The sequence below is a fragment of the Hyla sarda genome, chromosome 4 (genome assembly GCF_029499605.1).
Source record: "Hyla sarda isolate aHylSar1 chromosome 4, aHylSar1.hap1, whole genome shotgun sequence".
Lineage (NCBI taxonomy): Eukaryota > Metazoa > Chordata > Amphibia > Anura > Hylidae > Hyla > Hyla sarda.
This window is the reverse complement of record NC_079192.1, coordinates 403,092,590-403,117,003: the sequence shown is the minus strand read 5'-3', so window position 1 is coordinate 403,117,003 and position 24,414 is coordinate 403,092,590. Positions and strand designations below refer to the sequence as shown.

Sequence of the window (24,414 nt, the reverse complement as noted above, 5' to 3'; positions counted from 1 at the left end):
GTGCTGTTTTTTCTGCCGTCCAAAAAACAGAAATGAGCTCAGACGGGTACAAACGGATGTAAAGGGATTGTAAAAAAACAGTTTTTAATCCGTTTACAGCCTGCAAGAACGGAACCGAAACCGGGTTAAAAAAACGGGGACAGACGGCCGTGTGAATGTACTCTAAGTTTGTGCGTTTATATTTTTGGAAGGGGAAGTAAAAAAAAAATAGTAAATTCCACCATTGTTTTATTTGTGATAATAATTAATAAGTATAAAAAACATTTTAACTTTACCTTGTGTTGCAGTTATACACAAGTATTAACATGTATTAAAATATAAATACAAAAGACTCAACATTTCTGGGGTTTAAAAAAAAAAAAAAAAACTATTTACCTTAAAAGGGTTCTCCGCTGCCCCAGCGTTCGGAACATTTTGTTCCAAACGCTGGGTGCAGTCTGCGGGGGTCGTGAGGTCACGCCCCCTCAATGCAAGTCTATCCACGCCTCCTCCCATAGACTTGCATTGAGGTGACGTCACGACGCCCGCACCCAGCGTTTGGAACAAAATAAGTTCTAAACGCTGGGTCAGCGGAGTAAATGGGTACTCCGGTGGAAAACGTTTTTTTTTTTTTTTTTTTTTAAATCAATTGGTGCCAGAAAGTTAAACAGATTTGTAAATTACTTCTATTAAAAAATCTTTACCCTTCCAGTACTTATTAGCAGCTGTATGCTACAGAGGAAATTCTTTTAGAATTTTTTTTTGTCTTGCTCTCTGCTGACACCTCTGTCCATGTCAGGAACTGTCCAGAGCAGCATTGGTTTGCTATGGGGATTTTCTCCTGCTCTGGACAGTTCCTGATATGGGCATCAGGTGTCAGCAGAGAGCACTGTGGACAAGTCAAAAAAAAGAAATTCAAAAAGAAAATTTCCTCTGTAGCATACAGCTGCTAAAAAGTACTGGAAGGGTAAAGATTTTTTTAATAGAAATAATTTTACAAATCTGTTTCTTTCTGGCACCAGTTCATTAAAAAAAAAAGTTTTCCACCGGAGCACCCCTTTAAAGGGGTTATCCAGGACTTTTTTTATATATATATATAATATATATATATCTCAACTGGCTCCAGAAAGTTAAACAGATTTGTAAATTAAAAAAACTTAATCCTTTCAATACTTATGAGCTTCTGAAGTTAAGGTTGTTCTTTTCTGTCTAAGTGCTCTCTGGTGGCTCGGGAACCGCCCAGTTTAGAAGAAAATCCCCATAGCAAACCTCTTCTAAACTGGGTGGTTCCCGAGACAGGTGTCATCAGAGAGCACTTAGACAGAAAAGAACAACCTTAACTTCAGAAGCTCATAAGTACTGAAAGGATTAAGATTTTTTAATAGAATTAATTTACAAATCTGTTTAACGTTCTGGAGCCAGTTGTTATATAAGAAAAGTTTTCCACCGGAGTACCCCCTTTTAAGTCTTTGTAGTCCTATTAGAGCACTTGATGTGATCGCTAATATAATCCTATTGATAGGAGGATAGAGGTGGCCGACCTGACACTCTTCATTGGGCCCCCAGCTGCCATTGACCCTCATTGGCACCCAAAGTTCATAATGGGGTAACAGAAGTCGCCCCCCCCTTCTACCCACTTAGATGCCATGGTCACTATTGCATGAGTTATCTCCAATGTCAGTGGTAATAGACAGCAGAGGGCGCAGCATCTTTACCATCCCTTTGCAGTTAGGGTACTAAGTATATCTCTGCAGCAGAGTTTACGAAAGAGTTAAAGGGGTATCCCATGAAAAAAAAAAAATCATATTTACTGGCTGTAGAAAGTTAAACAAATTTGTAAATTACTTCTATTAAAAAAATCTTAATCCTACCAATACTTATCAGCTGCTGAAGTTGCATTCTTTTCTGTCTGACCACAGTGCTCTCTGCTGACACATGTCTGTCTGTCTCAGGAACTGTCCAAAGCAGGAGAGGTTTGCTATGGGGATTTTCTGCTACTCTGGGCAGTTCCTGAGACAGACAGAGAGGTTGTCAGACAAAAAACAACTCAGCTTCAGCAGCTGATAAGTACTGGAAGTACTTTCTGGAGCCAGTTGATATGAAAATACTTTTTTTTTTTTTTCATGGAATACCCCTTCAAATCAATGTCTCCCAACAAAAACAGCGCCACCCGTGTGCTCAGGTTGTGTGTGATATTAAATGGAACTGAGCTGCAATTCCCCACACAAACAGAGGACAAGAGGGACGCTGTATTTTGAAAGAAATCGGCTCTTTTTTCCAGTCCTGGATGACTTGTGTTACTAATCCTGTAGAGGCCAGAGTTGCCCATGAGTGTAAAGAAGGATGAGAAGACTTCATGGCAGTGAATGGGTCCTCTGGTTCAGTGGTCTCTAAACTGTGGCCCTCCAGATGTTGCAAAACTACAACTCCCAGGATGCCCGGACAGCCGTAGGCATGCTGGGAGTTGTAGGTTTGCAACATCTGGAGGGCCGTAGTTTGGAGACCACTGCTCCCAAATAATCAGATCATTTATCCTGGGCCTTCTTTTTATCCAGGTCCTGCCGGATCTCAGGAGGAAAAGAGTCCTTATTCTTGGTCACGCAGGGGAGACAGAATCTCTTGGAGTAGAAGAGGCTGCAATCCTGAAGACAGAAGAAACTGCATAAGGGTGCGTTCACACGGTCGGATTACCTGCAGAAATTCTGCAGCATATCTACTGCGGAAAATCTGCAGCAGATTTTGCTAGCATTGACTTAAATCGGTCAGCAGAAAATCCGCAACAGAGAAAGATTTGCAGATTTTACTTCGGACCCATCGAAGTCAATGGTAGCAAAATCTGCTGCAGATTTTCCGCAGTAGATACGCTGCAGAAATTCCGCAGGTAATCAACAAGCCCTTAGGTCATATTGGCCATTAATGTTACATAGTCACATGTAACATGACATCATCTCATACAGGACAATGAGGTCACATGACTCCAATGACCTCCACAGTCACCAGATCTCATCCTATAGATCACCGCTGGGATGTGGTAGAACCGGAGATTCTCATCATGGATCCAACAAATCTACAGCAACTGTGTGATGTCATCATGTCCATATGGAGGAACTGTGTGATGTCATCATGTTTATATGGAGGAACTGTGTGATGTCATCATGTCTATATGGAGGAACTGTGTGATGTCATCATGTCCATATGGAGGAACTGTGTGATGTCATCATGTCCATATAGAGGAACTGTGTGATGTCATCATGTCCATATAGAGGAACTGTGTGATGTCATCATGTCCGTATGGAGAAACTGTGTGATGTCATCATGTCCATATAGAGGAACTGTGTGATGTCATCATGTCCATATAGAGGAACTGTGTGATGTCATCATGTCCGTATGGAGAAACTGTGTGATGTCATCATGTCCATATAGAGGAACTGTGTGATGTCATCATGTCTATATGGAGGAACTGTGTGATGTCATCATGTCTATATGGAGGAACTGTGTGATGTCATCATGTCCATATGGAGGAACTGTGTGATGTCATCATGTCCATATAGAGGAACTGTGTGATGTCATCATGTCCATATGGAGGAACTGTGTGATGTCATCATGTCCATATAGAGGAACTGTGTGATGTCATCATGTCCATATGGAGGAACTGTGTGATGTCATCATGTCTATATGGAGGAACTGTGTGATGTCATCATGTCCATATGGAGGAACTGTGTGATGTCATCATGTCCATATGGAGGAACTGTGTGATGTCATCATGTCTATATGGAGGAACTGTGTGATGTCATCATGTCCATATAGAGGAACTGTGTGATGTCATCATGTCCATATGGAGGAACTGTGTGATGTCATCATGTCCGTATGGAGAAACTGTGTGATGTCATCATGTCCATATGGAGGAACTGTGTGATGTCATCATGTCTATATGGAGGAACTGTGTGATGTCATCATGTCCATATAGAGGAACTGTGTGATGTCATCATGTCCATATAGAGGAACTGTGTGATGTCATCATGTCCATATGGAGGAACTGTGTGATGTCATCATGTCCATATAGAGGAACTGTGTGATGTCATCATGTCCATATGGAGGAACTGTGTGATGTCATCATGTCCATATGGAGGAACTGTGTGATGTCATCATGTCCATATGGAGGAACTGTGTGATGTCATCATGTCCATATGGAGGAACTGTGTGATGTCATCATGTCCATATGGAGGAACTGTGTGATGTCATCATGTCTATATGGAAGAACTGTGTGATGTCATCATGTCCATATGGAGGAACTGTGTGATGTCATCATGTCTATATGAAGGAACTGTGTGATGTCATCATGTCCATATGGGGGAACTGTGTGATGTCATCATGTCCGTATGGAGGAACGTGTCCAGCACCTTTTTTGTATAAAGTTTGACACCAAGAATTAGGGGAAAAGGGGGTCCAACCCAGGACTATATAGAGGCCAGTGAGTGTATGTCACTTGTATTACGTGCTGCTATAGATTCCTACGAGTTATCAGCCCCTTATATAGATGTAAATAACATGGCTACTTACTGTACCAGTGCAGACCACCTTCTTACACAGGCTGCAGGGGGAACCCAGGATCAGGAACTTCTCTTTGTCTGGAACAAATGGATCCCGCATCACAAAACATTCCTCCAAGAGACTGAAATACAAGAGGACATTGGGGTTATATGGCTTATTGTTTGCCACATTACACACACAGTATAATGGGAGAATGGGCTTCTCTATTATCTTAAAGGGGTACTCCGCTACTCAGCGTTTGGAATAAACTGTTCCGAACGTTGGAGTCGGGAGCTCATGACATCATAGTCCCGCCCCCTCATGACATCACACCCCACCTCCTCAATGCAAGTGTATGGGAGGGGGCGTGACGGCTGTCACGCCCCCTCCCATAAACTTTCATTGAGGGGGCGGGGCTATGATGTCACAAGCTTCCGGCTCCAGCGTTCGTAACAGTTTGCTCCAAATGTTGAGCAGCGGAGTACCCCTTTAAAGTAGCACTCCGGGGTATTTTTGCCCGTATCGTACACATTTACCATCACTAGACCTACAGGACCATCTGTTTTATACCAGCACGACTGGATCCCTGTTTTATTTCTGTAACTAGTTCATGTGATCACCAGTCTGGCCCACAGAAAATCAGTGTTGAATGTGTCAGAGGAAGTTCTGGGACAGCGGACTTCCTGCAAACTAAGCTGAGGAAGCTGGGGCTGGCACTGTTGCGGCATTAACAGGATGGCAACTAAGGATGGCATCATCACCTATCAGATCCAGGCAGCTACCAAATCCCTCCCCTCCCAGCTCTATCTGTATACTGCTGCTGATATCTCTTTATGTCAGGATATATAGTAGTTATACACCTCCCCTCTCAGCTCTATCTGTATACTGCTGCTGCTGCTATCTCTATGGGACCCAGCTATATAGTAGTTATATACCTCCCCTATAGCTCTACCTGTATACTGCTGCTGCTGCTGCTATCTCTATATGGTAGGATATATAGTAGTTATATACCTCCCCTCTAGCTCTATCTGTATACTGCTGCTGCTGCTGCTATCTCTATATGGTAGGATATATAGTAGTTATATACTTCCCCTCTAGCTCTATATGGTCAGGAGATATATATAGTAGTTATACACCTCCCCTCTCAGCTCTATCTGTATACTGCTGATATCTCTATGGGATCAGAATATATTGTAGATATACACCTCCCCTCTCAGCTCTATCTGTATACTGCTGCTGCTATCTCTATATGGTCAGGATATATAACAGAAATACACCTCCCCTCAAAGCTCTATCTGTATACTGCTGCTGCTGCTGCTGTCTCTATATAGTCAGGATATATAGTAGTTATACACCTCCCCTGAGGCTGTGTTTACACACAGCGGGGGAGATTTATCAAAACCTGTACAGAGTAAAGGTTGCCCATAGCAACCAATCAGATTGCTTCTTTCATTTTTTAAAGGCCTTGTTAAAAATGAAAGAAGAGATCTGATTGGTTGCTATGGGCAACTGCACCCCTCTTCCTCTACAATGGTTTTGATGAATCTCCCCCAGCGTTTTTTGTGTTTTTGTCTTCTGTTTTGATTCTCCCAATTTCCTGGCAAAAATTTTGCTATTTTACTGCAATTGTGCAAATTACTGTAAAAATATGTCAGGATTTTAAGAATTGCAGCAAACACTGCCAAAATACAGCAAACGTGTGGGAAAAATGCAGTAAAAAATTCAACACATGAACACGGCTCAAAGGTTCCACATAATAAGACAACTTAGGTGTTATTATAGGTCAAATCACTTTCACCTCTTAGCAATATATCTCTTTAAAAAAAAAAAACACATTGAAAAAGAAAATGCAGCAAAACTGCACATAATGTGAACTGACCGCAACCCACTTATGAGTCCAATCAGTTCACCACCAGCAGCTGAATTAGATGACCAGGTGCAGTGATGAGACTCCACCCCCTCTCATACTGCAAAGCCAGAGGATTCCTGGGACAGCTGTGAGCGCAGGGAAAACTCCTCCCACTGTCAGCTTGTGTCCGGTACTGTCAGTGAGGACAAGCTGGGAGTTGTAGTTTTGCTAATACTAGGGGAGATGTGAGCAGACAGCATACTGAGGGAGGGGGCGGAGACCTGCACAGTGAGGCCACACCCCCTCCCCTCCCTATTGATAAATAAAGGAGCTAGACACATAAAAATTAGGCTGCTTTCACACTATGAAATTCATCCGTTAAAAGATCCGTTATAAACGTCCATTAGAAAAGCTTTAAAAAAGGATGTTAAAGGGGTACTCCAGTGCTTAGACATCTAAGGATAGGGGATAAGATGCCTGAACGTGGGAGTCCCGCTGCTGGGGACCCCTGTGATCTTGCAAGCGGCACCCTGTTTGTAATCAGTCCCCGGAGCGTGTTCACTCTGGGTATGATTACGGGCGACCACAGGGCGGGCGGCGTGTGACATCACGCCTCCGCCCCTGTGTGACATCACGCCTCTGCCCCTGTGGGACATCACGCCTCCGCCCCTGTGGGACATCACGCCTCCGCCCCTGTGGGACATCACGCCTCCGCCCCTGTGGGACATCACGCCTCCGCCCCTGTGGGACATCACGCCTCCGCCCCTGTGGGACATCACGCCTCCGCCCCTGTGGGACATCACGCCTCCGCCCCTGTGGGACATCACGCCTCCGCCCCTGTGGGACATCACGCCTCCGCCCCTGTGGGACATCACGCCTCCGCCCCTGTGGGACATCACGCCTCCGCCCCTGTGGGACATCACGCCTCCGCCCCTGTGGGACATCACGCCTCCGCCCCTGTGGGACATCACGCCTCCGCCCCTGTGGGACATCACGCCTCCGCCCCTGTGTGACGTCACGCTCCGCCCCTCAATGCAAGCCTACGAGAGGGGGCGTGATAGCTGTCACGCCCCCTCCCATAGGCTTGCATTGATGGGGCGGAGCGTGACGTCACACAGGGGCGGAGCCTTGACGTCACAACGCTCCGGCCTCGTGATCGACAGTAATCAAACCCGGAGCAAACAGGCTCCGGGGACTGATTACAAACGGGGTGCCGTGTGCAAGATCACAGGGGTCCCCAGCAGCGGGACCACCTCAATCAGGCATCTTATTCCCCATCCTTCGGATAGGGGATAAGATGTCTAAGCGCCGGAGTACCCCTTTAAGCCCCCTTTTGAATCTGTGTGCCCGTCCCTGAAGTTATCCTACATATGGACACAATCCATCATTAGAATAAGATCTGTAAGCAGAATAAAGCCTGCGTATTGATGGCTTCCAGTAACAACCTTAAAACTTGCTCCTCCGCCATCTTTACTTACATTATAGATTTCGTATTTGGTGGTTTCTGGCCAAAGTAGGTATACGGGACCGATAACCTGCAGATCTGACATTCGAATAGCCCTTTGGGACTCTGGGATTCATCGAGGTCCATCTGTAAATAGGAAAGTAAAAACACAAAAGTTACTTTATTTTAAATTTTTTAATAGTGTATACTAGTAGTGCTGCGTTTCTTTTACTACTATGGTAAGTCATGTGATTCTTTCATCACGAGACTGAAGGATTTCTACTGGGGGGGGGGGGGGAGGGGGAATACACCAGCAGACATGCACACATGGCATTTTCTTTCTGCCATTTACAGTGGTCCCTCAAGTTACAATGTTAATCGGTTCCGGGACGACCATTGTATGTTGAAACCATTGTATGTTGAGACCAGAACTCTATGGAAACCTCGTAATTGGTTCTAAAGCCCCAAAATGTCATCCAAAAATAGGAAAAAGTGAGAATTAAACAAAAATAAGTAGATAACTAATATAGATAAAGCAAATCCTTACATATAAAAGTAATAAAGAGCTGGGAGCTGTAATCACTGTCTATGTAGAGGACAGGAGCTTCTTCGGGGTCCTGTACAGAACAAAGTAGATAACTAATATAGATAAAGCAAATCCTTCCATATAAAAGTAAGAAAGATCTGCTGGGAGCTGTAATCACTGTCTATGTAGAGGACAGGAGCTTCTTCGGGGTCCTGTACAGAACAAAGTAGATAACTAATATAGATAAAGCAAATCCTTCCATATAAAAGTAAGAATGATCTGCTGGGAGCTGTAATCACTGTCTATGTCAGTGTTTCCCAGCCAGGGGGCCTCCAGCTGTTGCAAAACTACAACTCCCAGCATGCCCGGACAGCCTTTGGCTGTCCGGGCATGCTGGGAGTTGTAGTTTTGCAACAGCTGGGGGCACCCTGCTTTGGAAACACTGCTCTATGTAGAGGACAAGAGCTTCTTCGGGGTCCTGTACAGTACACGCAATATCCTAAAAAAGTAACATGGAGCCGCCCTCACCTGGTGTCCAAAAGAGCAGGTAACCCTGGTACAGGTAAAGAGTACAGAACATGTAATACCTCCCTGTACTGTAGGGGGTGCTACCAGACATCAGTCAGTGCATACGCTTCAGTAATACAGGTAAAGAGTACAGAACATGTAATACCTCCCTGTACTGTAGGGGGTGCTACCAGACATCAGTCAGTGCATACGCTTCAGTAATACAGGTAAAGAGTACAGAACATGTAATACCTCCCTGTACTGTAGGGGGCGCAGCCAGACATCAGTCAGTGCATACGCTTCAGTAATACAGGTAAAGAGTACAGAACATGTAATACCTCCCTGTACTGTAGGGGGTGCTACCAGACATCAGTCAGTGCATACGCTTCAGTAATACAGGTAAAGAGTACAGAACATGTAATACCTCCCTGTACTGTAGGGGGCGCAGCCAGACATCAGTCAGTGCATACGCTTCAGTAATACAGGTAAAGAGTACAGAACATGTAATACCTCCCTGTACTGTAGGGGGTGCTACCAGACATCAGTCAGTGCATACGCTTCAGTAATACAGGTAAAGAGTACAGAACATGTAATACCTCCCTGTACTGTAGGGGGCGCAGCCAGACATCAGTCAGTGCATACGCTTCAGTAATACAGGTAAAGAGTACAGAACATGTAATACCTCCCTGTACTGTAGGGGGCGCTACCAGACATCAGTCAGTGCATACGCTTCAGTAATACAGGTAAAGAGTACAGAACATGTAATACCTCCCTGTGCTGTAGGGGGCGCTACCAGACACCAGTCAGTGCATGTACTTCAGTAATACAGGTGTTTTACCAGTAAATTGCCCATTCTGATTGGTCAGTTCTCTTGGCCATTGACAAGTTTCACAGATCTGGACTGTCTTTGTCCAGATTGTCATTGTATGTTGAGTCTGGTTTCAACTTACAATGGTCCAGAAAAGACCATCGTATGTTGAAACTATTGTATGTTGAGGCCGTTGTAAGTTGAGGGATCACTGTATTTATCTGTTGCCACCTATAGAAATCTATGGGAGGGAAAACATTGCAATTTCTTGTATTAAAAAAAAAATGCCATACCCAGAGCGTACCGTGGTGAGCCACGGTGAATGGCGGGACCACGGGGTGTAGCGGTGTAGGTGGATGGGGCAATATGGTATTAGCCCCAGGGGCAAGGTGTTGTTAACCCCTAATATTCGTGACGCCAGAGTGGTTTTTGGGTATCGGGAACCACCTGAACGATATCTCAGCTATCCCAATGGCTAGGCAGTGAAATGAGAGTCCACGGCCAGGTTATGGTTAATGGAGGCTTCACTGAGGTCAGACAGTTGTTATAGTCTCTACAGCTAAGCCAGAATCCCAGAGAGTTGACCAGTAACACTGAAAGGGCCCTGCAGCTTGCTGGGACTTGTAGTTATTGTAATAGACTTTAGTTCAGCCACGCAGACTAGGATAGACTTGATTTTAGTAGAGACAGCAGACATAGATGAGATGACTTACTGACAATGTGCAGGCTTTGTGGCCTCCATGTGTACTGGACACAGGGTCTTTGATGTCTGTGCTTTGCTGTCCTCCGCAGAGAGAGATTGTAATGGCCGCCCCCTTATATAGAGGGGGGCGGAGCCAAAGCCCATTCATTGGTCAAGCTGCGGGTCATGTGTTAAACTGGTGCCCTCTGGGTAACATGTGATAACATAAACATAACATGTGACCTCTCACAGGTCCTTTAGACATTTACTGGAGTCCTCCAAAGGTCCTTTATACTGTCTATACATTAGCATACTGACTATATATCTATTACAATAAATAACATTGTACTTATAGCAGGGGAGACACTGCAGGAGAGCCCCCAGGTCACCGAGGGACTCAACCTGACAGGGCCTAAGTGTAGCGCCGGACCATGTCCTGTACTGGGACATCACAGTACCATGATTTTATAAAACTAAGTCTAAGGCCATGATTACACAGCCAAAAATTGTCAGAACATTCCACACATTTGCTTGATCCAGCGGCGCTAGGACATGCGCCGTCTTCATAGACAGCAATGCATTTCCAAGCTAAATCCGCAGAAACATTGAAGCGGTTCAATATCTCTGTGGACGCCAAAATCCGTACTTCCGTGGAAATTCCGTTGTGTGCACGGTGAAGAAGAGAGTGAAATCAGCAAACTGTTCAGAACGCTGGAGCTAGTGCCGGGAGCTCGTGACATCATAGCCCCGCCCTCATGACGTCACGCCCACTCAATGCAAGTCTATGGGAGGGGGGGTGACGGCTGTCACGCCCCCTCCCATAGACTTGCATTGAGGGGGCGTGGCTATGACGTAACGAACTCCCAGCGCCGGCTCCAGCGTTCGGAACAGTTTGTTCCAAACGCTGAGCAGTGGAGTACCCCTTTAAGGGGAGGTCCATACTCCGTTAGTGCACCCCTTAATAGCATCCCTCGGCATACCGCTGAAAACAGGAGTTGGGAACAGCGTCCCCTATTGATTTCTATGGCTGAACTGGGTTGCCTAGTTCTGTTTGGGACGTACACGTTATTTTAAGCAGACTTTAAAGCGCGGGCTGTTGCAGTCTTGAAATAGCGCACAGGTCCCAAATGGAGTCACTAGGGGGGTGATTTATCAAAACCTGTGCAGAGGAAAAGTTGCCGAGTTGCCCATAGCAACCAATCAGATCGCTTCTTTCATTTTGCAGAGGCCTTGTGACTCAGATTGGCCACAGAAATCAATGGGGTCCGCTGCTCCCATCAACATTATAGGTCAGCAATCTGCCGAAAAGGGGTTACAACTAACAGGTGTACACCTACCCTAAGGGTACGTTCACGCGAGTGGACCCACAGCGTATTTTACGCTGCAGATCCGCCGCTGAAGGACCCCTGCATGGCGGCTTTACATGTGCCTGCTCGGAACGGCAATATGCCGCTACAAGCAGACACACTGCGATACTCGCACATCGCGGCAGCCCTCGGCCTAGCTCATTGAGCAGGGGGAGCGGCCGCGATATGTGAGAGTACACCGCGCATTCGTGACAACTCGCACATCGCAGTGTGTCTGCTCGTAGCAGTGTATTGTCGCTCAGAGCAGGCACATGGAAAGCCACCATGCAGCTGTCCTTCAGCGGCGGATCTGCAGCGTAAAATACGCTGTGGGTCCGCTCGTGTGAACGTTCCCTAAAAACGCCTTTGGGAGGGGAAATGGGACAGAGACACACACCAAAAATAAATAAATAAATAATGTCCTGTTACCGTATTGTATACGTTACCTTTATAGAGGTCCCCATAGTCAGAGTCCCTAGGACGTCAGGGTCCCTCTTCTGTAGTTATCCCCTTGTCACCCCTCAGTTAGTTTATGACTGTATGGAAGTTCTTATCAATATAAGTATAAGTATATAAATATGTATATATTTAATTGCCTACCTGCTCAGCGTAGCAGGACCTGCGGGTCACGTGATTAGTTTAGAACTCTATGGTTTTGCTACAGGACCTTTGGAGGTTCCCGTGACGTGTTCACCCACAATGCACTGTTACGGTGAGTGACAGTTGTTATGGACCAATCCAAACCGGCTGCCCCTGCCCATATAAGGGCGCTGCGCCATCTTGATCGCTCTCTTGGGTTGCTGACTCTGGATGAGGTAGGACCTCCGCAGCTTACAAGACGATTTACTAGGCCAAAGCCTTGCGGCCTCGGCCTCTAACATAGCGGAAAGACTAAGCAATTCCCTGCTACTCACCGCAAGATCACTGGACCTAAACTCACCCTTAAATCCAGCGGATCTCTGCTATACAATCCCTAAGAAGCTAAATTGAGCTTATCTGATCCCAACCGACTGTCAATCGCTGCTCAGCTATATCTATAGAGACTCTGTTATCTGGACTGTTACTATTGCTGCATGTACAGAAATTCTTCAGTAAAAGTTCCTGCAAGTTTTCAGTTAACAGCGGTTGTGGACAATCCTTTATTTCTGCATCACCTATTGCTCTTGGGAAGGGTGGCAATAGGCCTATCAAGAATTACAGAATTTAACCCACACCCTGGCGTCACGAGTGACAAGGGTTAACAGCGCCCTTTACTATCCTGCACAGCAACACCCCAACTATCCTACACCCCCACAAGGCTTTATCCCAATTCCGCCACCACAAGCCAATATTGAGACGACCACGTTAGCATGGCGTTTTTAAATTTCTCTGTTTCTGCCGTGGAAATCCCGATTCCAGTGTCCACAGAAACCTTAAACCGTACAATGGGGGAGATTTATCAAAACCTGTGCAAAGGAAAAAGTTGCTGAGTTGCCCATAGCAACCAATCAGATTGCTTCTTTCATTTTGCAGAGGCCTTGTTAAAAATGAAAGCAGCGATCCGATTGGTTGCTATGGGCAACTGGGCCATTTTTTTCCTCTGGACAAGTTTTGATAAATCTCCCCCAATATTTCGGCGGATCCCGCTTGGAAATGCTTTGCCGTCTATGATATCTATCCTAGTGCCGCCGATATAAGCAGATGTGCGGAATGTCCGCCCGTGTTTTCGCACATTTTCCGACGTGTGAACGCGGCCTTACTGTGTACCATCACAGTAATAAGGATGCATTCACACCAGGTTTTGTACATACGGGTGCCGGATCCGGCGGGGGAGAGGGGCAAACCTGGCGCTCCCGTACCCCAGCCGGATCAGCCCGTGACTCCATTTACTTTAATGATCCGACCGGAGTCAAACGGTTTTAGGTCCGGTCAGGAAACCGCATACGGGTCAAAACTGAGCTGACCGGAGTCACCGTTTGACTCCGGTCAGGTCATTAAAGTAAATGGAGTCACGGGCTGATCCGGCTGGGGAACGGGAGCGCCCGGTTTGCCCCTCCCCCACCCGTATGTACAAAACGTGGTGTGAATGCAGCCTAAGGCCAAGGATTTCCTTAGAGCCTATTCACACGTCTGCAATTTTTTCGGAAACCTTTACTGGGCTTCCATTCAAGTCCAGCAAGGCGACCTTCCAAACCAGTCAGCAACGGTCAGACAAAAGGACGGGCAGATGTAGCAGAGCTGAATGAGTAATTTGGGAAAAGCATTGTGACGCCCCGGGTAAGCTCTAATGCTTTTGTCTAGGATTGCAGCTATAAGTACCGGCATTGTGTTAACCTTCCCCCTGAGGCACGAACAATGCAACCGATTCGGCTCTGCTACATCTGTGCATACAAAATAGCAATATCTCAATTACATACAGCAGTGTTTCCCAACCAGGGTGCCTCCAGCTGATGCAAAACTACAACTCCCAGCATGCCCGGACAGCCGAAGGCTGTCCGGGCATGCTGGGAGTTGTAGTTTTGCAACAGAAGAAGGCACCCTGGTTGGGAAACACTGGCGTACGGTTACACATGGCCTTACCCAGCTCTTCCTGTCCCCAGATCTCCTCCTACTAGAAGGGAGGGTTTTAGTGCAGCCCAAGCAGATGATCCTGTGCACAACACTATCCGCCTGCGACTATAGATCAACATGGCACCTGTATGCCTGAAGGACTGTAAGGTGAGTCCATACCCACCTGGCACCTATGTGCCCTCTACCCCCATACACCGCACTTATTAGGAAGTGAACTTTCACCTCTGCTTTTTTTTTTTTTTCTTTGCATTTCGCAATTTTTCGCAATTTTTTTTTTTATTGCAAAAAAAAAAGTCCTAGTTGTAAATAGAGCAACCAAGAAACCGCATACAATACCTGATCAAAATCCGGGCTAACCGCAACCATTATTTACTATCTAGTGAGGGTCCGGAAAGCTGAGATATGGGGGTGGGGCTGTTTGTAGGACCCTCAAACGCTTTACCGTGCTATGAAGCCGCGTCTTGGTTCTGTTTCCAGTAGTGGGCAACCAAGGTCCTGGAGATGCCTTCACGTGATTGTCCTAGGCGAAGAACAACCTTATTAGGGCGTATGAGGTCATAGAGGGGTGTACCCCCCAATTGTCAGCCCGCTGCCCCTTAGTAGTCAAAGTAGATAGTAGAAAGGGACGGTCAGCGTGATCATCTAATATATGGCTGCACATACAGCTTGTCCCTAGAAATCACAAAAAAAGGGGGACAAATGACCTTAAAGGGGTACTCTGGTAAAAAAAAAAAAATAATAATAAAATCAACTGGTGGCAGAACGTTTAACAGATTTGTAAATTACTTCTATTTAAAAATCTTAATCCTTCCAGTACTTATCAGCTGCTGTAAGTGCTTTTCTTTTGGAATTTCTTTCCAGTCTGACCACAGCGCTCTCTGCTGACACCTCTGTCTGCCTCAGGAACTGTCCAGAGCAGGAGCAAATCCCCATAGCAAACCGATCCTGCTCTGGACAGTTCCTGACCTGGAAAGAGGTGTCAGACAGAAAATACATTCAAAAAGAAAAGAACTTTCTCTGTAGTATACAGCAGCTGATAGGTACTGAAAGGATTAAGATTTTTAAATAGAAGTAATGTACAAATCTGTTTAACTTTCTGGAGCCAGTTGATTTAAAAAAAAAAAAAAAAATTAAGTGTTTTTCACCGGAGTAACCCTTTAATTATATCACTTGGGGGTTCCAGCAGTTGGAACCAGGGAACTACAACTGTCAGCAAGTGCCCAGTATCCCTGCAGCACTCCCGCAGGGGAAATGAAGCATTACACCAGACAATTTAAAATCAATGGAAGGTCCTTTAGAGCTGGAGACAAATTTGTAAAGAGCTGCCGAAGGCTTTCCGGGGATGCTGGGAGTTGTATTTTTTGCCCTGGTTGGGAAACATTGCCCTATCCTGTGGAAACTAAGTGTGATCTGAGGTAGAGGAATATATCCTTAAAAAAGCGTTATTGCTGTAAAAGTTGCTTTTATGTGAATACATTTTGCTTGAAGATACATTTGGAGTCTCAAACCTTCCAGGCCGTGTGGTATTAGGGGCCATATTTAACCTCACTTGGTTTGCTCGCCATTTGACGGACTCTGTTTCCTGTGTCCCTGGTCGGCCATTGGAGCCAATATCAGCTTATGCTCCTTCTACTAACCCCATGAGGGGGTATGAATGTGTACAAAGAAAATGATGGTGGGTGAGAGCCAGATGTGATGGGGCAGCAAGTTCCAGGGTATGGAGGACATCTTGTAGATAGTTGTGTAAGGTGCGGATGAGGGAATAGCACAAGTAGAGGTCTTGAGAGAATCGTGAGGGGCGGAATCGGGAGATCAGGTCAGAGATGTATGAAGAGGACAGGTTGTGGACCGGAGATTACGTGAGGGGCTGTATTGGGAGATCAGGAATATATGGTGAAAACAGGTTGTGGTCAGATTACATGAGGGGCGGTATCGGGAGATCAGGTCAGGGAAATATGGTGGGAACAGGTTGTGGATTGGAGATTACATGAGGGGTGATATCGGGAGATCAGGTCAGGGATATATGGTGGGAACAGGTTGTGGATTGGAGATTACATGAGGGGTGATATCGGGAGATCAGGTCAGGGATATATGGTGGGAACAGGTTGTGGACTGGAGATTACGTGAGGGGCGGTATCGGGAGATCAGGTCAGGGATATATGGTGGGAACAGGTTGTGGTCAGATTACATGAGGGGCGGTATCGGGAGATCAGGTCAGAGATATATGGTGGGAACAAGTTGTGGACAGGCGATTACGTGAGGGCCGGTATCGGGAGATCAGGTCAGGGATATATGGTGGGAACAGGTTGTGGTCAGATTACATGAGGGGCGGTATCGGGAGATCAGCTCAGAGATATATGGTGGGAACAAGTTGTGGACAGGCGATTACGTGAGGGCCGGTATCGGGAGATCAGGTCAGGATATATGATGGGAACAGGTTGTGGTCAGATTACGAGGGCCGGTATCGGGAGATCAGGTCAGAGAAATATGGTGGGAACTGGTTGTGAATTGGAGATTACATGAGGGGCGGTATCGGGAGATCAGGTCAGGGATATATGGTGGGAACAGGTTGTGGACTGGAGATTACATGAGGGCCGGTATCGGGAGATCAGGTCAGGGATATATGGTGAAAACAGGTTGTGGACTGGAGATTATGTGAGCGGCGGTATCGGGAGATCAGGTCAGGGATATATGATGGGAAAAGGTTGTGGACTGGAGATTACGTGAGGGCCGGTATTGGGAGATCAGGTCAGGATATATGATGGGAACAGGTTGTGGACTGGAGATTATGTGAGGGGCGGTATCGGGAGATCAGGTCAGAGACATATGATGGGAAAAGGTTGTGGACTGGAGATTACGTGAGGGCCGGTATTGGGAGATCAGGTCAGGGATATATTGTGGGAACAGGTTGTGGTCTGGAGATAATGAGAGCCGGTATTGGGAGATCAGGTCAGAGAAATATGTTGGGAACAGGTTGTGAATTAGAGATTACATGAGGGGTGATATCGGGTGATCAGGTCAGGGATATATGATGGGAACAGGTTGTGGACTGGAGATTACGTGAGAGGCGTTATCGGGAGATCAGGTCAGAAATATATGGTGGGAACAAGTTGTGGACTGGAGATTATGTGAGGGGCGGTATCGGGAGATCAGGTCAGGATATATGATGGGAACAGGTTGTGGTCAGATTACGAGGGCCGGTATCAGGAGATCAGGTCAGAGAAATATGATGGGAACAGGTTGTGAATTGGAGATTACATGAGGGGCAGTATCAGGAGATCAGGTCAGGGATATATGGTGAAAACAGGTTGTGGACTGGAGATTATGTGAGCGGCGGTATCGGGAGATCAGGTCAGAGATATATCATGGGAACAGGTTGTGGACTGGAGATTACGTGAGGGCCGGTATCGGGAGATCAGGTCAGGATATATGATGGGAACAGGTTGTGGACTGGAGATTATGTGAGGGCCGGTATCGGGAGATCAGGTCAGGGATATATGGTGGGAACAGGTTGTGGACTGGAGATTATGAGGAGCGGTATCAGAAGATCAGGTATGGCGGTCTAAATAGGAGATGATGACATGTGTTAGTAGTCTAGTCGAGCCAAAGTTGAGGAATGAGGGGATTCAAGGATTGTGCGGTTTGAAAGACACTGCAGAGTCAAAAGTGACCCCAAGGCAGCGGACTTGTGGGACTCAGGAGAGAGCGGAGCCATTGATTGTGATTGATGGAGAAGGGGGAAAGACCATGAATTCCGTTTTCTCCACATACATTTTTCAGAAAGCGGGAGGAGAAAAAGGGAGATCCAACTGACAGACAATCTGGGATCCTGGATAGAAGGGAGGTAACATCTATCAGACCTTAATGGGATATCCGGTGGATAGATTGGGGGGGGGGGGGGAGGGGGTACCCATTTAGAAAGTTACTTTATAATCCTATGCTGTGACTCTGTTGCCTATAGGATCAATGGCTGATGTATATAACATGTATATGACTTTACAGGCCTGGCAGGACACGGGGCTGACCCTTTCCACTACCAGCAATGAAGCTTGTAAACTGTTTGACGCCACCTTGTATCAGGTAACACACGATCCTCCTACATCTGTCAGAACTGACAACCTCTGTTGCAAAACTACACCTCCTATTGTGCCCCAACAGCCTGCGGCCCTCTGGGCATGATGGGAGGTGTAGTTTTGTAATGGCTGGATCTGGGTGAAGTTGCTTTTTCCGCATCTACTGTGGCAACCCCCTTGCTCTATCCTAAATCATGATGTGAGCAAACAACACAACATTGATGTAAATATCCCGTGATTCGCAACATGATCTGGAGACGTCTCACATGAACTATCCCTAGGGCCACATATGAAGAACATCAGTATTGTGCATTTCCCCAGCTTGGCCCGGCTGATAACAGTGAACAATAGATGGGGCTGGGTCCTGGTGGTATTTCCACTTCTATAGAGCTTATGCCCATACACTTCAGATAGCTGTCTGATAACTCCTCCATACACATGTATGCTCAGCTTGACCGAGCGGGCATGCATTTTCAATGGGTAATACAGGCAGCTGTTCCTTGGCATGCAAACGACTGATAACAGAGGACAAAAGTTGCATAAAATGAAATGCCTATTTATGACACAATATTGCCTGGTTGCTATGGGTGACGACCACCTTTGTATGTTTGTATTCTATATAGTACGTCACATGGACAAATGACAACTCGATGGGAGGAATTGAAGGGTGCCTGAAGAAAATAAAAGAGGCGGATCCGAATTTCGGTAGGTGCTAGATGCAAGTCCATCCACGTCTAAAGATAGTCAGAATTCTGTGCCAGAAAGTGGTGCATTGTGGGAGTTCAGACAATACAGGTACAAAGTTTGGTCACATGTCTGACAGTAGGGTGGAGCTAAACAGTTGTCTGTTACCTAGGGCAACCAGTAGAATTTTGAATTCAGAGAAACTGCTGCAAACACCCCTTTTACCAAGGCCCTTCTCTATTGCCCCCGTGCCTAGCCCAGGATCCAGCAGTATACCTTTGGGTGGTATTGAGGATAAACCACGCTCTGGCGTCACAAATACAAGGGGTTAATACCATCTGGCCCTAGGGTAACAACATCTGCCCTGCATCTCGCACCCTGTACCACACAATCATGTGTCTGAGCTCTACAGGCAGTTCTTTACACCTCATGGCTTGGTTTTTGCTCTGATATACATTGTCAGCTCAGCTATGAGACCTTATATAGACAGGGCTGCATCTTCCCAAATCCTGTCCAATCAGATTAATTTACCCCAGGTGACTCCAACCAAGGTGAAGAAACATGTCAGAGATAATCAATTAAAATGGGATGAGTAAGTGGGAGGAGCTAAGAGTATGAATACTTTCAAACATTTCTATCATTCTGGGTGCAGGATGATGGGAAAAACTTCATTCTGTGGAGCTGAATCTTGGGTGACAACCAATATGGCCGCCATTTCAACACCCACCGTGTGTCACTCAGCTTTCCTAGACTTCTGCACAGCAAATCTGTCTCTTTGCAGGGATATAGGGGAAGAAGAGGATTCTGGTTAAAAAAAAAGCTGGGTGTCCTGACTGTCCTCTTGTATTTGCTGTCGCTCTAGTGATGGGACATATGATCTCGAATGGGTTGGAGCTGATCGGCACCGGGCGCTCACCAGTCCTCGATTGGGAGTTCCAGAAGGAACTGGAAGTGATGTCAGAATTGGCCAAGACTCAGCCCCTGACCGACCGGGAGAAGCTGCACGTTGCCGCAGTGGAGACTTTCGCCAATGGGTAGTGCCACCTTATGATCATTAATTTTGACCGTCTAGACCAGTGTTTGATAACCAGGGTGCCTCCAGCTGCTGCAAAACTACAACTCCCAGCATGCCCGGACAGCCTTTGGCTGTCCGGGCATGCTGGGAGTTGTAGTTTTGCAACAGCTGGAGGCACCCTGGTTAAGAAACGCTGGTCTGGGTAAATGCAATAACCTCTGGGCCTAGCAGCATACTGATGAACTCACCCACTGAAAAAGGGAATGGTATCACCCATTTTTTTTGCATACATTTCCAGGAGGAATAACTGAGGAACAGGCCGGCACATAAATTTAATAAAACGATGTGTGGTGACCGACGGTGATGGTGGGACCACAGCTGTAGCGGTGTAGGTGGATGGGGCAAGATGGTATTAACCCCAGGGGTAAGGTGTTGTTAACCCCTAATGTTCGTAACGCCAGAGTGGTTTTTGGGTACCGAACAGTATCTCCGCTATTCCACTGGCTAGGTAGTGAAAGAAGAGTCCACAACCAGTTATGGTTTAACCCCTTAGTGCAAATTTATTAACGTCCATATGCGCGTCTTTAGACGCGGCAATCAAAGTTGATCACAGCGTCTAAAAGTGAAAGTAAAAGTATCCCGGCTGCTCAGTTGGGCTGATCGGGACCATCGCGATAAATTGCGATGTCCGGATCAGCTAGGACGCAGCAGGAGGGTCACTCACCTGTCTCCTGCGCTGTCTGATCGTCGATTGATTGCTCCAAGCCTGAAATCCAGGCTTGAGCAATCAACCGCCGATAACACTGATCAATGCAAAGCTATGGCTTTGCAGTGATCTGTGTAAAAGATCAGTGTGTGCAATGTTATAGCCCCCTATGGGAGCTATAACATTGCAAAAAAAAAAAAAAAAAAAAAGTACAAAAAAAAATAAAAGTTAATAAAGATCATTTAACCCTTTCCCTAATAAAAGTTTGAATCACCCCCCCCCCCTTTCCCATAAAAAAAACAGTGTAAATAAAAATAAACATATGTGGTATCACTACAAAAAAATTCCTAAGTCCAAAGTTGAGTATTTTTGGTCACTTTTTAAAACATAAAAAAAGGAATAAAAAGCGATCAAAAAGTCTGATCAAAACAAAAATGGTACCGCTAAAAACTTCAGGTCACAGCGCAAAAAATAAGCCCTCATACCACCCCATATGTGGAAAAATAATAAAGTTATAGGGGTCAGAAGATGGGAATTTAAACGTATAAATTTTCCTGCATGTAGTTATGATTTTTTTCAGAAGTACAGTAACCCCCCGACATGCGATGGCCCCGACATATGATCAAATCGACATACGATGCTTTTATATGTCGGGGCCATCGCATTAACTGCTATCCGACAGCGCAAAATGCTTAAGCTGCTGTCGGATAGCAGTTTAAGCATCCCGGACAGGTGCACTTACCTATTCCCGCTGCTCCGGGTCCACTTCGCGATCCTCCGGCGTCTTCTGCATCTTCTCCGGGGTCGGGGCCTCGCTTTCCGGCGTCGTTATTACGTCGCTACGCACGCCGTGCGTAATAACGTCACCAGAAAGCGAGGCCCGGACCCCGGAGAAGATGCGGAAGAAGCCCGAGGATCCCAAAGAAGACACCGGAGCAGCAGGACAGCATCGGGAGTGGTGAGGACGCGGTCCGGAGCGGCGGGGACAGGTGAGTATTAAATGCACTTTTTACATTGCACGAATCCCTCAACATACGAAGGATTCATTTTTACCGAAAAATGTACTGCGTAGAAACAGAAGCCCCCAAAATTTACAAAATGGTGTTTTTTCTTCCATTTTGTCGCACAATGATTTTTTTTTTCTGTTTTGCTGTAGATTTTTGGGTAAAATTACTGATGTCATTACAAAGTACAAAGTAAAATTGGTGGCGCAAAAAATAAGCCATAATATGGAATTTTAGGTGCAAAATTTAAAGGGTTATGATTTTTAAAAGGTAAGGAAGAAAAAACAAAAGTGCAAAAACAGAAAAACGCTTGGTCCTTAAAGGGTTAATGCAGGCTTTACTGAGTTAAAGGGGGTACTCCCACCCTAGACATCTTATCCCCTATCCAGATGTCTGATCGTGGGGGTCCCGCCACTGGGGACCCCCGCATTATTGCATGCGGCACCCACCTTATTGCATGCGGCACGTCATGCCCGTCCCCTCAATGCAAGTCTATGGGAGGGGGCGTCACGCCCCCTCCCATAGACTTGCATTGAGGGGACGGGCGTGACGTCTCACGGGGGCGGAGTCCTGACGTCACGGACTTCCATTCCCGGAGTCGCGACCCAGACCCTCCAGCAGTTCCGGTAAAAAAACAGGTGGGTGCCGCATGCAATAATGTGGGGGTCCCCAGCGGAGGGACCCCCGCGATCAGACATCTTATCCCCTATTCTTTGGATAGGGGATAAGATGTCTAGGGTGGGAGTACCCCTTTAAGACAGAAGGAATTATCTTCATAGCTAGGCCAGAATCCCAGAGAGGGGGCCAGGTACACAGAAGGACCTCACAGCCTGCTGGGACCAATTAAACTTGTAATAGACGTTAGATAATTGACTTTAGGCTGGACATGACTATAGGTAGTGACAGACATAGACTTGACTTACTGGAATGACTGTAGATTTGAGGCCTTCCGGGTGCTGGACTCTAGCACTGAGATCTCTGGTGTTTGCTGTTCCTCAGCAGGGAGCATAAGAGAGAGAATTGTAATGGCCGCCACCTTATATAGAGGGAGGCTGAGCCAAAGCCATTGGTCAAGCTGCGGGTCATGTGTTAAACTGGTGCCCTCTGGGTAACATCATGTGATAACATAACGTGACATCTCACAGGTCCTTTAGACATCTCGCAGGTCCTTTAGACATCTCGCAGGTCCTTTAGACATCTCGCAGGTCCTTTAGACATCTCGCAGGTCCTTTAGATATCTCCCAGGTCCTTTAGACATCTCGCAGGTCCTTTAGACATCTCGCAAGTCCTTTAGACATCTCCCAGGTCCTTTAGACATCTCGCAGGTCCTTTAGACATCTCGCAGGTCCTTTAGACTGTGTGTAATGAACTCCTTTCCTTTCTCTAACTGCTCTTCCCCCCCTCAACATATTGTTAACTTACTTATATATATATCTATATATAATAATAACGCAAGAGAACCGTTAACTGTTAAATGGACGTGGGGGTCGGCCACAGCTTTATTCAGTTGAAAACACACTTAAAGGGGTTCTCCGCTGCCCTGCCTTCCGGAGCTCCGCTCGCAGCGTCCGGAAGTTCATTACTCCGAACGCTGGGTGCGGGCTTCCGTGTTCGAGGCCGCCCCCCTTGTGACGTCATGCCGGCCCCCGAGGGGGTGGCCGTGACGTCACGAGGGGACCGCCTCGAACACAGAAGCCCGCACACAGCGTTCGGAGTAATGAACTCCGGAAGGCAGGGCAGCGGAGAACCCCTTTAACCACAACTCGTCCAACCTCCCATAAGGTTGCCCAACAAGGGGAAGCCCAAAGCCAGCCGCCGGCCTCAGCTGACGGGCCTAAAAGCCTTCCACTTCCGCTTCTCCATGTATTTAAAGGGGTACTCCGCCCCTGGCATCTTATCCCCTATCCAAAGGATAGGGGATAAGATGTTAGATCGCCGCGGTTCCGCTACTAGGGACCCCGGGGATCGCTGCTTCGGCACCCCACCATCATTACTGCACAGAGCGAGTTCGCTCTGTGCGTAATGACGGGCGATACAGGGGCCAGAGCAGCGTGACGTCATTGCTCCGCCCCTCATGACATCACGGCCCGTCCCCTTAATGCAAGTCTATGGCAGGGGGTGTGACGACCGCCACGCCCCCTCCCTTAGACTTGTATTGACGGAGGCGGGCCGTGACGTCACAAGGGGCGGAGCCGTGACGTAACGATGCTCCGGCCCCTGTATCGCCCGTCATTACGTGCAGAGCGATCTCGCTCTGTGCAGTAATGATGGCGGGGTGCCGAAGCAGCGATCCCCGGGGTCCCCAGTAGCGGAACCGCAGCGATCTAACATCTTATCCCCTATCCTTTGCATAGGGGATAAGATGTCTAGTGGCGGAATACCCCTTTAACTTGTTTTACCGCCAGCTGTGACTAACAAGAAAAGTGAACAAACACCCAAAACAGCCCTGGGAAAACAAGATAAAGTATATAGAAAATTCCATGTTATTTTTTTTTTTTTTTTTTTTTTATGTCTTACATTTTTCAAATTTTATATATATATATATATATATATATATATATATATATATATATATATATATTTTTTTTTTTTTTTTTTAAAGGGATTACAAAAGGCAAAAAACACAAAGGAAAAAACATAAAACAACACAAAAAAGGGTACGGGAGGGCGAGAAGCTGTCTCCCCTGGCCAGGTCAGACAAAATGGAACTG

At 46.6% G+C, this 24,414-nt stretch overlaps 2 protein-coding genes across 7 annotated transcripts in view; one reads left to right on the top strand and one right to left on the bottom strand.

Annotated features, from left to right (window-relative positions):
• Nucleotides 1–1,318: 1,318 nt before the first annotated feature.
• CDPF1 (cysteine rich DPF motif domain containing 1) lies at nucleotides 1,319–23,216 on the bottom strand. 5 transcript variants are annotated; one of them, XM_056517419.1, is made up of 4 exons: nucleotides 22,627–23,216; nucleotides 7,837–7,949; nucleotides 4,540–4,651; nucleotides 1,319–2,621 (listed from the first exon to the last, which is right to left on the bottom strand). In XM_056517419.1, exons 2-4 carry the CDS (start codon nucleotides 7,947–7,949, stop codon nucleotides 2,505–2,507), a joined length of 342 nt encoding a protein of 113 aa, XP_056373394.1. In that variant the 5' UTR covers nucleotides 22,627–23,216; the 3' UTR covers nucleotides 1,319–2,504. The 5 variants fall into 5 exon arrangements, with proteins under 5 accessions (XP_056373394.1, XP_056373398.1, XP_056373395.1 ...); XM_056517423.1 differs by lacking the exon at nucleotides 22,627–23,216 and adding an exon at nucleotides 14,664–14,686; XM_056517420.1 differs by lacking the exon at nucleotides 22,627–23,216 and adding an exon at nucleotides 14,231–14,254.
• The window catches only part of TTC38 (tetratricopeptide repeat domain 38), a 31,604-nt gene continuing 20,865 nt past the window's right edge, over nucleotides 13,676–24,414 (top strand). Inside the window, exons 1-5 of one of the 2 annotated variants that reach the window (XM_056517417.1) lie at nucleotides 13,676–13,927; nucleotides 14,251–14,368; nucleotides 18,224–18,301; nucleotides 18,918–18,999; nucleotides 19,841–20,012. In XM_056517417.1, coding sequence (XP_056373392.1) covers nucleotides 14,339–14,368; nucleotides 18,224–18,301; nucleotides 18,918–18,999; nucleotides 19,841–20,012 — 362 coding nt within the window. In that variant the 5' untranslated portion in view covers nucleotides 13,676–13,927; nucleotides 14,251–14,338. Of the gene's footprint in view, nucleotides 13,928–14,249; nucleotides 14,369–18,223; nucleotides 18,302–18,917; nucleotides 19,000–19,840; nucleotides 20,013–24,414 lie in introns of those variants that run through there. The other variant, XM_056517416.1, reaches the window with a different exon arrangement.